The sequence below is a fragment of the Rhinatrema bivittatum genome, chromosome 9, assembly GCF_901001135.1.
Source record: "Rhinatrema bivittatum chromosome 9, aRhiBiv1.1, whole genome shotgun sequence".
Classification (NCBI taxonomy): Eukaryota; Metazoa; Chordata; class Amphibia; order Gymnophiona; family Rhinatrematidae; genus Rhinatrema; species Rhinatrema bivittatum.
The window spans coordinates 96,463,084-96,475,363 of NC_042623.1; the positions used below are offsets into that span (position 1 = coordinate 96,463,084).

General features: G+C 38.4%; 1 protein-coding gene across 3 annotated transcripts in view; it reads left to right on the top strand.

Moving 5' to 3' along the window:
- The first annotated feature begins 627 nt into the window (after positions 1–627).
- Positions 628–12,280, top strand: part of GPR85 (G protein-coupled receptor 85) — a 90,731-nt gene continuing 79,078 nt past the window's right edge. Inside the window, exons 1-2 of one of the 3 annotated variants that reach the window (XR_003858773.1) lie at positions 628–1,273; positions 2,613–4,106. Coding sequence is in view for 2 of the 3 variants with exons in the window: in XM_029617071.1 (XP_029472931.1) it covers positions 2,791–3,903 (1,113 nt within the window). In the remaining variant the exon portion in view is untranslated. Of the gene's footprint in view, positions 1,274–2,612; positions 5,293–12,280 lie in introns of those variants that run through there. The other 2 variants (XM_029617071.1, XM_029617072.1) reach the window with 2 other exon arrangements.

Consider the following 12,280-nt stretch of genomic DNA (forward strand, 5'->3'; position numbering starts at 1 on the left):
TTACAGAACAAGCCCTCCTGGGGCTCCACCCACCAAGCAGGAGACAGGACAAGTCCTGTAGGCCTGTGAGGCAACTGTAACTGTCAGACAACAACTAGGGACAGAGAATCAGTTTATAACTGTTAATCTTGTGCCACTTCTGCTCCCACCCTAGACTCCCAGCCTTCTTGCTCCTTTTCCTGCCTTTTAAGTTAGGATTATTTAAACACCCCCTTTCAGTTACTGAACCTCCATTAACCTGGGGGGGTTGTTCCATCCTCATACTATTTTGTTTGCTTTTCTCTCTGCACATCCTACTCTAGTTTGCCTTTTCTTCTTTACATTCCACACAGGCAATGTGCTGACTACTTAATTAATTAATCAATTAAGCCGAGTTTTTTTTTCCTTTGTTTTTTTTTTTTCCTTACCTGCTGTGCTGTGAAGAGCAAGGAAAAATGTATTTTCCTTCTCCTCCCATATCCTTCTTTCCTCCCTGTTTTCATTTCATTCTGTTAACCCTCTGAAGAAAGAGGACCTCCCTCATAAAACCCCTCCTTGAAGTAAGGGAGAGGGCTGAGAGAAAAAAAAAAAAAGAGAGAGAGAGTGTGCTGTGAACCCCTCCCCCTCCATCGCGCTAGAGTTCAATTTCTCCCCTTTGAATTCCACTCCTTCCCCTATCACCCACCTCCCCCAACACACAACATGCATACAACTTTCACAGGAAAGCTGTTCCCGCTTTTCATTCACTTCAGCTGAGTCGCCAGAGACGTTTTAGAACAAAGCAAACCTTAGTTTTGTGCCACTAAACCGTATACTGTGACTGAAGCATATTTGCAGCCGCCCAGCCCAGAAAAAAAAAAAAAAAAACCCAAAAACCGCCCCTGCCTGCAAGCTGCAATCATTTTCAGAGCCGGAGAGGAAAAAAGCCAGAGCTTGCTGGGAGCTCTCATGTCTCTAACAGAGCGAAGGCGTTGGTGAAAACAAATTCAATTGCAGCAAGGAGAGGATTTTGCATAGCTGGATTTGGTACACTTGAGTTTTCATACAGAAAGGCCGCTGCAGCAGATGAATGGAGGGTGCGCGGACAGCCGCTGCCCGGGCTACGAGAGACTGTGCCGCTGCGACAGGGGAGGACGAGGCTGGAGCCGCCGGCAGCCTCAGCGCGCATGCGCGCTCTCAACCACTGATTCCTCTATATTCTACCAGCCAAGGTACCAAGGAAAAAAAATCAGCATTTTATAGAAAGAAGAAGCTACTGGGGGAAAAAAATACTCGGGGTATCCAGTACCAACAGGTAGGAGGATATACACTTAGATAAGTTTTGTTTTTTGGACGGGGAGGGGAAGGGCAGTATGCAATGGTTAATAAGTGAGCTTAATTTTACATATTCATAGCGAAGATTTTTAATAATAAACTGCATAATGGTAGTGTACACAGACAATGCATCTTCAGCAGGCTTTGTACATTCTGAGGTCCATATCTGGAAAGCATTGGCAAGACAGGAAATAAAAAGGGACTGCATTCCACTGAAACAAAATGAAAATAAGGTACATACCTCTTGCACAACGCTAACTATGCTGTGGATATACAGTGTATGTGTATGTGCATATATACACACATACGTTTAAAATGTGTCGTGAACCTGTACTCACTAAGCAATCCTGTACAATAAGCTTACACCGTTTTTTGTATTATTTAGTCTCAAATGGTCTTTGGCTGCAAAGTATCATTCATACGAATAATGGAGCTTTAAACCTTAATATGTGTGTCGTTGCTGTCCAGCTACAACATAATAGATTTCTGTACCGAATACATTGGATTGCAGCACACAGAACTGTGTACATCGCTAAGGCTTAATTGCTTGAAGAAAGATCAGTTTATTGTATTTTTAAACAAAAGCAGCTATTGCTTCCAAACTGATGTGCATTATTTCTCTGGATGTATTTTTTTCTACAATATTTACATTAATCGATGCAAATAATAATGTTTGGATATCTAAGATGTCTAAAAATCTGAAAATGCTTACTGGCATATGCCTTCTGGATTCCAAGCCTAAATTACAAAATCGTGTTTAAAGAGCAATAATGAATTTCATTTTCTGTGCAATGTGTATGAACTAACAGTGTATGATTAATGTGCTTTGGTGACTTGGGTTAGAAAACATAAATTCTGCAGGGTTTCTTTGGGTGTGATCCATATCAACACAGCAGCTGTCTTTGGAAAAAAATCTGACACATACAGGAGACCTAAATGAATACATAAATGTCCATTTCTTGAATGCTTCTAGTCATGCATGATTGTATTTTTTTCCATTATATACTAGTCTGTTTTTGCAGATATGCTGTGTATTGTGGAGGATCTTTTTATCTACAATTTCATATAGAAATTCAATTTCCCACAATATTTAAGACAGAGATTTCATGTTTGCTCTGTTGAGAAACAATTGTAGAATGGAAAACAATTCTCTGAAATTGCACTAAAAAAGTCTATTATTATACAAATGTTTGAAAACAGTATAGATACTACTTACATTTACAACTTCATTTTCTCCATAAATTAACATTTTCATGTTAGCACTTGTTCACATAATTGCTTGCTGCCTTAAAAAACTGATAGCTTAATATTTTTTCCAGATATTTTTGACAGCATGACACATCAGAAGGAAGGAAAAAGAGGATGTATGACTAGACACCAGGTCATTTCTTTATGTGGATTACACCTGCAGTAAAATGTATGGATCTATCTCTTCCTTGTCCTTCTATATAGATCATGAGACTTGAGTGAAACAATATCCATATCATCCATCCATCTATGGCGAACTACAGCCATGCAGCTGACAACATTTTACAAAATCTCTCCCCTTTAACAGCGTTCCTCAAACTGACTTCACTGGGTTTCATTATAGGAGTCAGTGTGGTGGGTAACCTTTTGATCTCCATCTTGCTAGTCAAAGATAAGACCTTGCACAGAGCTCCATACTACTTACTGTTGGATCTTTGCTGCTCAGATATCCTCAGATCTGCGATTTGTTTCCCATTTGTGTTCACCTCTGTCAAGAATGGCTCCACCTGGACGTATGGGACTCTGACCTGCAAAGTAATTGCATTTCTGGGGGTTTTGTCCTGTTTCCACACTGCTTTCATGCTGTTCTGCATAAGTGTCACCAGATACTTAGCTATAGCCCACCACCGGTTTTATACAAAAAGGCTGACCTTTTGGACTTGCTTGGCAGTGGTTTGTATGGTGTGGACCCTCTCTGTTGCTATGGCTTTCCCCCCAGTTTTAGATGTGGGCACTTATTCTTTCATTAGGGAGGAAGACCAGTGTACCTTTCAACATCGTTCCTTCAGAGCAAATGATTCCTTGGGATTTATGCTACTCCTTGCCCTTATCCTCCTAGCCACACAGCTTGTCTACCTCAAGCTGATTTTTTTTGTTCACGATCGCAGGAAAATGAAGCCAGTCCAGTTTGTTGCAGCAGTGAGCCAGAACTGGACCTTCCATGGGCCTGGAGCTAGTGGTCAAGCTGCTGCTAACTGGCTAGCGGGATTTGGACGGGGTCCCACACCACCCACCTTATTGGGCATCAGGCAAAATGCCAACACCCCGGGCAGGAGGAGGTTATTAGTCTTAGACGAGTTCAAAATGGAAAAAAGAATAAGTAGAATGTTCTACATCATGACTTTCCTATTTCTGACCTTGTGGGGTCCCTATTTGGTAGCGTGTTACTGGAGAGTTTTTGCGAGAGGGCCTGTTGTACCAGGAGGATTTCTAACGGCTGCTGTCTGGATGAGTTTTGCCCAAGCTGGAATCAATCCTTTTGTCTGCATTTTCTCCAACAGGGAGCTGAGGCGCTGCTTCAGTACAACCCTTCTCTACTGCAGAAAATCCAGGTTGCCAAGGGAACCTTACTGTGTTATATGAGGGAGCATCTGTAAATCTTTAGCCTTGTGAAACACTACCCTTCTCTGCTAAGCAATTGTGGCCTCTAGCCATGTCTTGAGAAGAGAATCAAGAATGGAACGTCAGCAGTTGTATGGATTTGGGCAAAATTGTGCAGTCTTTCCAATAGCTCACCTGTAATCCTAATTTAAACCTAAAAGTGATCCTGCTGACCATCAGTGAAGGTTTGTAATTAAGGAAAAAGGACTGATCCTATTGCTTTGAATTCCTTTATGTGGTTAAAAGCTAAATAATGAGAGTAGCAGGTGCTAGGTGTCTGTGCTAAGTGCTGTGTATATCACTACATGCAATTAAGACCATCAGAAAGTTTAGCATTGGACATCTTAACAAACTGGTATGAGGTATGTTGATAAAACTAATTTTAGAAAGTGTGAAGACTTTTCAAACATTTCATACCAATTTATTGTTTTGGAGAGACTGAAAATTGGGAACTTTTAAGTACTGTAACTGATTAAGGATGTGCCATGCATTATTGGATTATCATACATACAGATCTGTTTGCCTTCTGGGTACATTTTGAGGAGTATTCCAAAACAGTATTTTTGCTCAAATTAGATTTTACTTTTTTTTTTTTTTTTTTTACAAGTAACCTTTCCATATAACACTTTCCTTAACAGTGAAAATTCTAGCATTTAAACTGTATTCTGTGTTTTTTGCTGATTTTAGTATAATGTTCATTTGACTCATTTAAATAATTAAAAAAAAACAACAAGCAAACACAAGAGCTAGATCTCACAGTACTAGGCAACATAGTTTCCAATTTGCAGTATTGCAGGATTTACATATTACACAGTCAGGATAATGCGGAATAAAGACTGAACATGTTGCCTTAAAGGGTCATCTAGTATCTTCCATTTTTGTTTAAGTCTTGGCTCAAATAAGCAAGGAACATTTTTGAATCAGTACCTCTGGTCAACTGTTTGAGAGTGCATGAAAGAACAACTTCCCCTCCCACATGCCCCCAACAACCTTCACTCCCAGATTCCCCAAGTCAGTCCACACAGCATTGGGATGGTATGATTTTTTTTTCTAGGTGTGCAGTCTGTTCTGTTTTATTCTAAGAAACACAAGCAGTTGATGTAAGTTTCTATTTTAAGACAGCTGTCATGGGGAGACCTGAGCCTTAGTATGATATCTTGCACAATTTGTGAAGCATTTATTCTACTGAAGGCACAGTCTTGTTTATACTTTCTGCACATTTGGTGTATTGGTTGTTTTCAAATTCAGTTTTAAACTTGTGAAAGCATATACTATAATTTATAGTACTTTAGAAATACATTTAAGAGTCTGTGAGTCTTTCATTCTTTAAGATGCAGATGTGTGTGAATTTCAATATAAAGTTTGCATTTGCCAAAATTTACCTGTGTAGCCTGTTAATTTTCTTGGAATAAAATTTTACATTTTTCCAGTTATGCAAATAACCCTTTTTCCATTTTGTCTAATGAGCTGCTGCAGCATTCACTGTTTTAGAATATGGATATATCATGGGTTGTTATTTGCTGTCGCTATATTCCCAACCTGTAGATACATGAATGATGGAGACCATAGGGATGATAAATGATATTATCTAGAATAGCACTGTTGAATAGTTTATCATAATTAGTTCTCAATCCATTCAAATGTGTCAGAAACTGAAAGGTGTGGTTTCCCATACAGCAGGTATGTGAGTCCAAGATATTAACATTCTAGTTTGCTTAACTGCAGAGAGAGAGTTTTGGAAGAATAGTGCTGTTTTTCTTTTATTTTCCTTTTTTTAGGAAAATATACTAGGAACCTTAATTGAATATTAAGGTATTTATCTTTTATTTTATTTCTTTGAACAGCAAGTTAACTGGCATTTGTATAGGCAACTGCAAACTACTGAAATGTTTATGATCTACAAAGTTTCAGGAACAGAGGAATAGACTGAAAGAGGCTCCTGATCATCTTCCATCCTAAAATTCCTTTATTCTTTACTTGCTAAGATCTTGTACAGTTATTGGAGATATAGGAACCCACACTGTTTTATGTATACTATGTACATCTAGCACAGTGTACAAGACAACTAGACTGTTAATTTTTGAACAATCTATTCTCAGTTAAGGCTCTGTTCATTGAAGATGTTCATTGGAACAGAGAGAGAGAGGTATTTAGGCCTTAATTCTGCAAAATTCAGAAGTGCGGAAAAGCTTATGTACCAAGATAGTTGAGCCTTGCTGTAAATAGAAATCTTCGTTTTCAGTTAAATCAGTGTCGTAGATTATAGCAATTTCAGGCATGTCTTGTAAATGCAACCCTGGTTCTCAGTCATGTTATAAATTATCATCCTTATTTAAATGTCTGCCCTATCCCTTGTGTCTCTGCTTTTTTGCCTGATGAGGCGATGTATCCCTGGATGAAGGGCAGCGAGATACTGTTGAGCATGCAGAGTAGGGGTTATGAGGTCAAAAACAATTGCCCACACTTCAAGAGAAACAAATAGATTTTTCTTTTTCCCCCCTTTTTTTTTTTTTTTTTGCCTATACCATGGACTCAATTCAGAGCTTAAATAATAAACTCAAGGAACTTCAGCTCACCATCTTTACCCCCACAAACACACAGCAGCTGTTTCAAAGGAAAAATATCTCTAGATGCTACCACATACACTGCAATTGCTTACAACATAGGAATTCACTTTGATTTTGCATTTTTCTATAATAAAACACATTCTGCATTAAGACCTTGAGAAATGATCCCAGCATCTTGTCTCAAATCCGGTTCACTTGCAAATCTCAATATGAAAGTCTGTTCCATGTTGCTCCTCCCAAGAATTTAGAGATGAAGAAACTAAAGTCTATCTGACTAATAATTACTTGTTAGTTTCAGGGAGTGTCCCCTATTTGATATTGTAAGTAATGGTTCCCTATTAACCTGACAGTCTACACAATGTTATAAACCTCTATCCCATCTAAGTAGACCTTTTCTAAGTTGAAGAGCCTTAACCAGTTTAGTCTTTTTTTTCATAAGGGATCTGATCCATCCCAGTAACTATTTTTGTTCTCTGTACTGTTTCTAGTTCTGCTATATCTCTTTTGAGGTGCAATGACCAGAACTGCATACAATACTTAAGGTGTGATCATACCATCAATAAATAGGCATTATTATATTCTGAATTTTGTTTTCTGTTCATTTCCAAATAATTCCTGACATTCTATTTGGGGTTTTTTTTTTTTTTGTTGCCTCTGCACACACTGAGCTGAAGATTTCAATGTGTTGTCCACAATGACCCCAAGGTCCTTTTCCTGGGCAGAAACTCTTAATATGACTCAGCATTGTGTATACATAATTAGGGAAAACTAATTCTATGTGCATCACTTTGCAGTTGCTCACATTTAAATTTCATCTGCCATTTAGATGCCCAGTTCCCCAGTCTTGAAATGTCCTCCTGAAATTCTTCAAAATTGCTCGTGTTTTTACTTTTTGAATAATTTTGTGTCCTCTACAAACTTGATCACCTTGTTCATTGCTCCTTCTAAAAACTTATGAATGATAAACTACACTGGTCCTAGTATAGATCCCAGGATGTTCCACTATTTGCTTCTCTCAACTGGGAAATAGACAACTTAATTCTACTTTCTATTTCCTATCATTAAACAGTTACCTGTCCACAATAGGACATTGCCTCCTGTCCCATGACTTTTGCTATTTCCCAAGGAATCTCTCATAAGGGATTTTATTAAATGCCTTCTGAAAATCCAGGTACACTATATCAACCTGCTCATCCTTATTCACATGATTATTTACTCCTTCAAAGAATTTTAACAGATCGGGAAAGCTTGCCTCTCCTAGTTGTCCTCTCTCATACATTCTCTCAATGTGATTCCCAGCTCATCTTTCTTTGATTCAAGGAAACGGGTCATAAATTCACACATCTTGCCATCATTACCATCAGCTTCTGAATTTTTATTTTGCAGGAACACACTACCTTCAGCTCCATTAAGGATCACCATGTATAAAATAGCAGCATCTCAGGAATCTGTAGTCCAAGAAGAAAGGTTTAGCACCCCATGAACCTATTATTAAGGAACATACTTGGTCCTCCTGACCTATTCCTGTTATATCTTGGAGTAGTCTCAGTCAGCATTTGGGCTTCCCGATTACCCAGACAGAGGCATTGTTATAGGGCAAACTATTATCTGTGCATGCTCCAAATAGATGGAAGACCAAAACCAGGAAACCTAACTTTCATCCTTAGGAAACTGACATGTTCATGCAGGAATTGTTAGTAAACTTCTATCTGCTTTATTGGGAACATTCCAGAATCATGCAGAAGTCTCACAAGTATATATCTGGAAACATCCAGATTGCTGTCAGCAGCAGTAGTGTGGCCTTTAGGGAAATTAAGAAGCTCACTGCCTAACTGATCTAACCCTCAAGATACCTACCATCTTCCAGTCTTAGGAGGAATGTGGGAACAGGAGATATTTCCCACTTCAATCCCAGAGGACATCAGAATTAATAAATATCTCAACCCCCTATCAAGTAGCATAAGACATTTTTTATTTAAATGATTATCAGTATAAGGTAGTGTTCATTAGTTCGGATAATGGCATATTCATTTGTGTCTGTGCAAGATTGGTACATATGCACTTGGTAGATGGGAAGATTGGAAGGGAGAGAGTATTGGGTTCTGAGGGATAGAAAAGGGTGATAATTGAGGTGAGGGAGTATGGGATTACGAGGAGTATGATATTAGTATTTAGGAAAATGTTTTTAGGTAACTATGAGAAGAGAGAAGAAAAGAGAAGCATAAGAGCCTATGGGAAGAATGGAAGAAGGGGGAAAATGGAGGACAAGTTCAGATAAAGGCAATGGTGGAGAATGGAGAGACAAGTAAGATCATATGAGTGAGACTACTGGAATATAGATGAGGGTATGAAACATAGCCATCTAGGCTTCCCATTCATACCATCTGCTCACCTTTATAAGTGCTTTCTCTCCCTTGGAGATCCTCTTGGCTTATCCCATACTTTCTTGAATTTAGATACTGTCCTTGGCTCTGTCCCCTCCACATGGAGGCTATTCCATACATCCACCATTCTTTCTGTAAATAAATATTTCCTTACATTATTCCTGAGCCTTTCCCCTTTTCACTCTCATCTCATAACCCTTCATTCTTGAGCCTCCTTTCCATTCAAGAGGACCTGCTTTCTGAGCATTTATTCCTTGGAGTTATTTAAATGCCTCTATCATATCTCTCCTTTCCCTCCTTTCCTCCAGGGTATACATGTTCAGATTTTTAAGTCTCTCTTTATTTGCTTAATCACGAAGACCTTTGACCATTTTAATAGCTACCCACTAGAAAAACTCCATCCAGTTTATATTCTTTTGAAGAAGTAGTCTCCAGAATTGTACACAGTACTCCAAATGATGTCTCACCAGAGGTTTGAACAGAGGCAATAATCACCTCCTTTCTCAGGATTGCTATGCATCTCCCTCACCCTATGTACCCAAGTAACCTTCTGGTCTTTGCTATTACCTTCTATACCTGTTTGGTCACATTAAGATCATCAGATATGATCACCCTCATCCCTCTCTTGTTTTGCGCTCAGAACTTCACCCCCTACACTGTACTTCTCCCTTGGATTGTTTCAATCCAAGTGCATGGTCCTGCATTTTTTAGCATTAAATCTTAGCTGTCAAACTCTTGTCCATTCCCAAGCTTCACCTTCCCATGTTTTCCACATCTTTGACAAAGTATACCATATTGTATATTTTGTATGATCCACAAAAAGGCAAACTTTCCCAACAGCCTTTCCACAATATCGCTTATGAAAATATTGAACAGAACTGGATGAAGACCACTCCCAATGGCACACCACTAGTAACCTCTCTTAAGTTGAGTGGGTGGACATACCATCCCTAGTTCTCTGCCTATGGGTGCCATAATTTTAAATCTGGCCTTGTGGCCCACTGTCAGTATATCTGCAGAATGCATTGCTCGCTCCCACTTGGTGGCATGAGTAAATGTCCACAGGATAAAGTATTAGGGATTTTGAAGAATACAGCAGGTTGCAATATGTGTGTGTATAGGGAGGGGGGTTAGTTGACTTTAGTAGTAGAGGAGAGAAAACAAGGGTGTGATGGAGCACAATGTGATAGGAGGAAGCCTTTGACTGGGTTGGTGGCTTATATATTTAAGTTAATTAAATGAAACAGGAGACTAGAAAAGGGAAATTATGTTTCATGTAGAGCTCCGTCAACATTGTGATCAGTATCCCTAACCCTAACCCTGTCTTTGGCATTTGGCCATTTTTTCCTTATTTTAATGTATTGTATTTTTACAATAAGAAATCATGGTCTAATAAATCCCACCCATGGGAAAAATCAGAGATTGAAAGTAAGGTTATGATTGTGATCTTTTGGTCCATTTTTGTCTTTCAGGCAAGGAATTAGAGAAGGGCAATGAGACATGATGGAAGGAACAAAAATAGGGTGAGAGATCACCATTTGGGAAACATAATTAGAGAAAAAGAGAAAGCACTATGACAAAAGAGAAAAAGAATGTGATAAGTAGGGATGACAAAAATGAGTGGCAAAAATGGGTATAGAAAGATTAATGTATGAAAAGTTTAGGGAATGTGCGAGAGGAATGTTCATTGATGTCTGTGGAATCATATAACTGCTTTGAATTTAAGAACATAAAAATATAAGATTTGCCATACTAGATCAGATCAAAGGTCCATCAAGCCCAGTAACCTGTTTCCAAGGCTAAGAAGTGGATTTTCCCAAGTCCACCTTATTAATGGTTTATGGACATTTCTTCCAGGAACTTGACCAAACCTTTTTTTAAATCCAGCTACACTAATGAATTTTTACCACTGGCAACAAATTCCAGAACTTAATTATGCATTAAGTAAAAAATATTTTCTCCTAATTGTTTTAAGTGCATTACATAGTAACTTCATCGCATATCCCCTTGAGTTTTCGTTCCATCCCCTTTAGCATTTTGGTTGCCCTTCTCTGTATCTTTTCTAATTCTGCTATAACTTTTTGGAGATGCGGTGACCAGAATTTCATACAATACTCAAGGTGCAGTCGCACCATGGAGCGATACAGAGGCATTATGATATTCTCTGTTTTATTCTCCATTCTTTTCCTAATAATTCCTAGCATTCTCTTTGCTTTCTTGGTTAACGCCGCACACTGAGCAGAAAATTTAAACATATTAGCTTGGAGAAGAGACGGTTGAGGGGGGATATGATAGAGATGTTTAAAATCATGAGAGGTCTAGAACGGGTAGATGTGAATCGGTTATTTACTCTTTCAGATAGTAGAAAGACTAGGGGGCACTCCATGAAGTTAGCATGGGGCACATTTAAAACTAATCGGAGAAAGTTCTTTTTTACTCAACGCACAATTAAACTCTGGAATTTGTTGCAGAGGATGTGGTTAGTGCAGTTAGTATAGCTGTGTTTAAAAAAGGATTGGATAAGTTCTTGGAGGAGAAGTCCATTACCTGCTATTAAGTTCACTTAGAGAATAGCCACTGCCATTAGCAATGGTAACATGGAATAGACTTAGTTTTTGGGTACTTGCCAGGTTCTTATGGCCTGGATTGGCCACTGTTGGAAACAGGATGCTGGGCTTGATGGACCCTTGGTCTGACCCAGTATGGCATTTTCTTATGTTCTTATGTTCTTATCCACAATGACACCTAGATCCTTTTTCCTAGATGGTAACTCCCAATGTGGAACCTTGCATTATGTCGCTATAATTTGGCTTGCTCTTTCCTAAGGTTCATCACTTTGCGCTTGTCCACATTAAATATTATCTGCTTTTTAAATGCCCAGTCTCTCAGTCTCACAATTTAGTCTTATCTAGAAGGAATATTTTTATGCATTTTGAATGCATTTATGTAGTTGACTAGAGGCCCTATTTTTATTTTATTTAGTCATATTTGATATTCCACTTTATTGTTTTTCTAAAACCAAAAGCGGATCACAATGTATAAAAAATACAAAGTTACAATTTCAATGTAAAATGCAAAACTTCATTCTAGCATTGAAATTCTCTAATATCACTCTCCTACTTCCTCTGCACTACTATTATCTCCCCTCTAAAATTAAAACCCTTTATCCCACCCTATAAAAGTCTCATCACATGCCATTATCAAAAGTTCTCATTCTGCTGGCCACATCATTCTAAAAGCCCTCCATCAAAGTACTGAATTTGGAAATGCCTTAACAACCAGCCTTTATCCTCTTCCTAAAACTCAAATAATTTAATTCCATAAAGATACACTACACTAGGCCCACGTATGCAAATGCAATTTTTCTTGTTTATCTCAAGTTTAATTTGTAATGATAACAGGAATCAA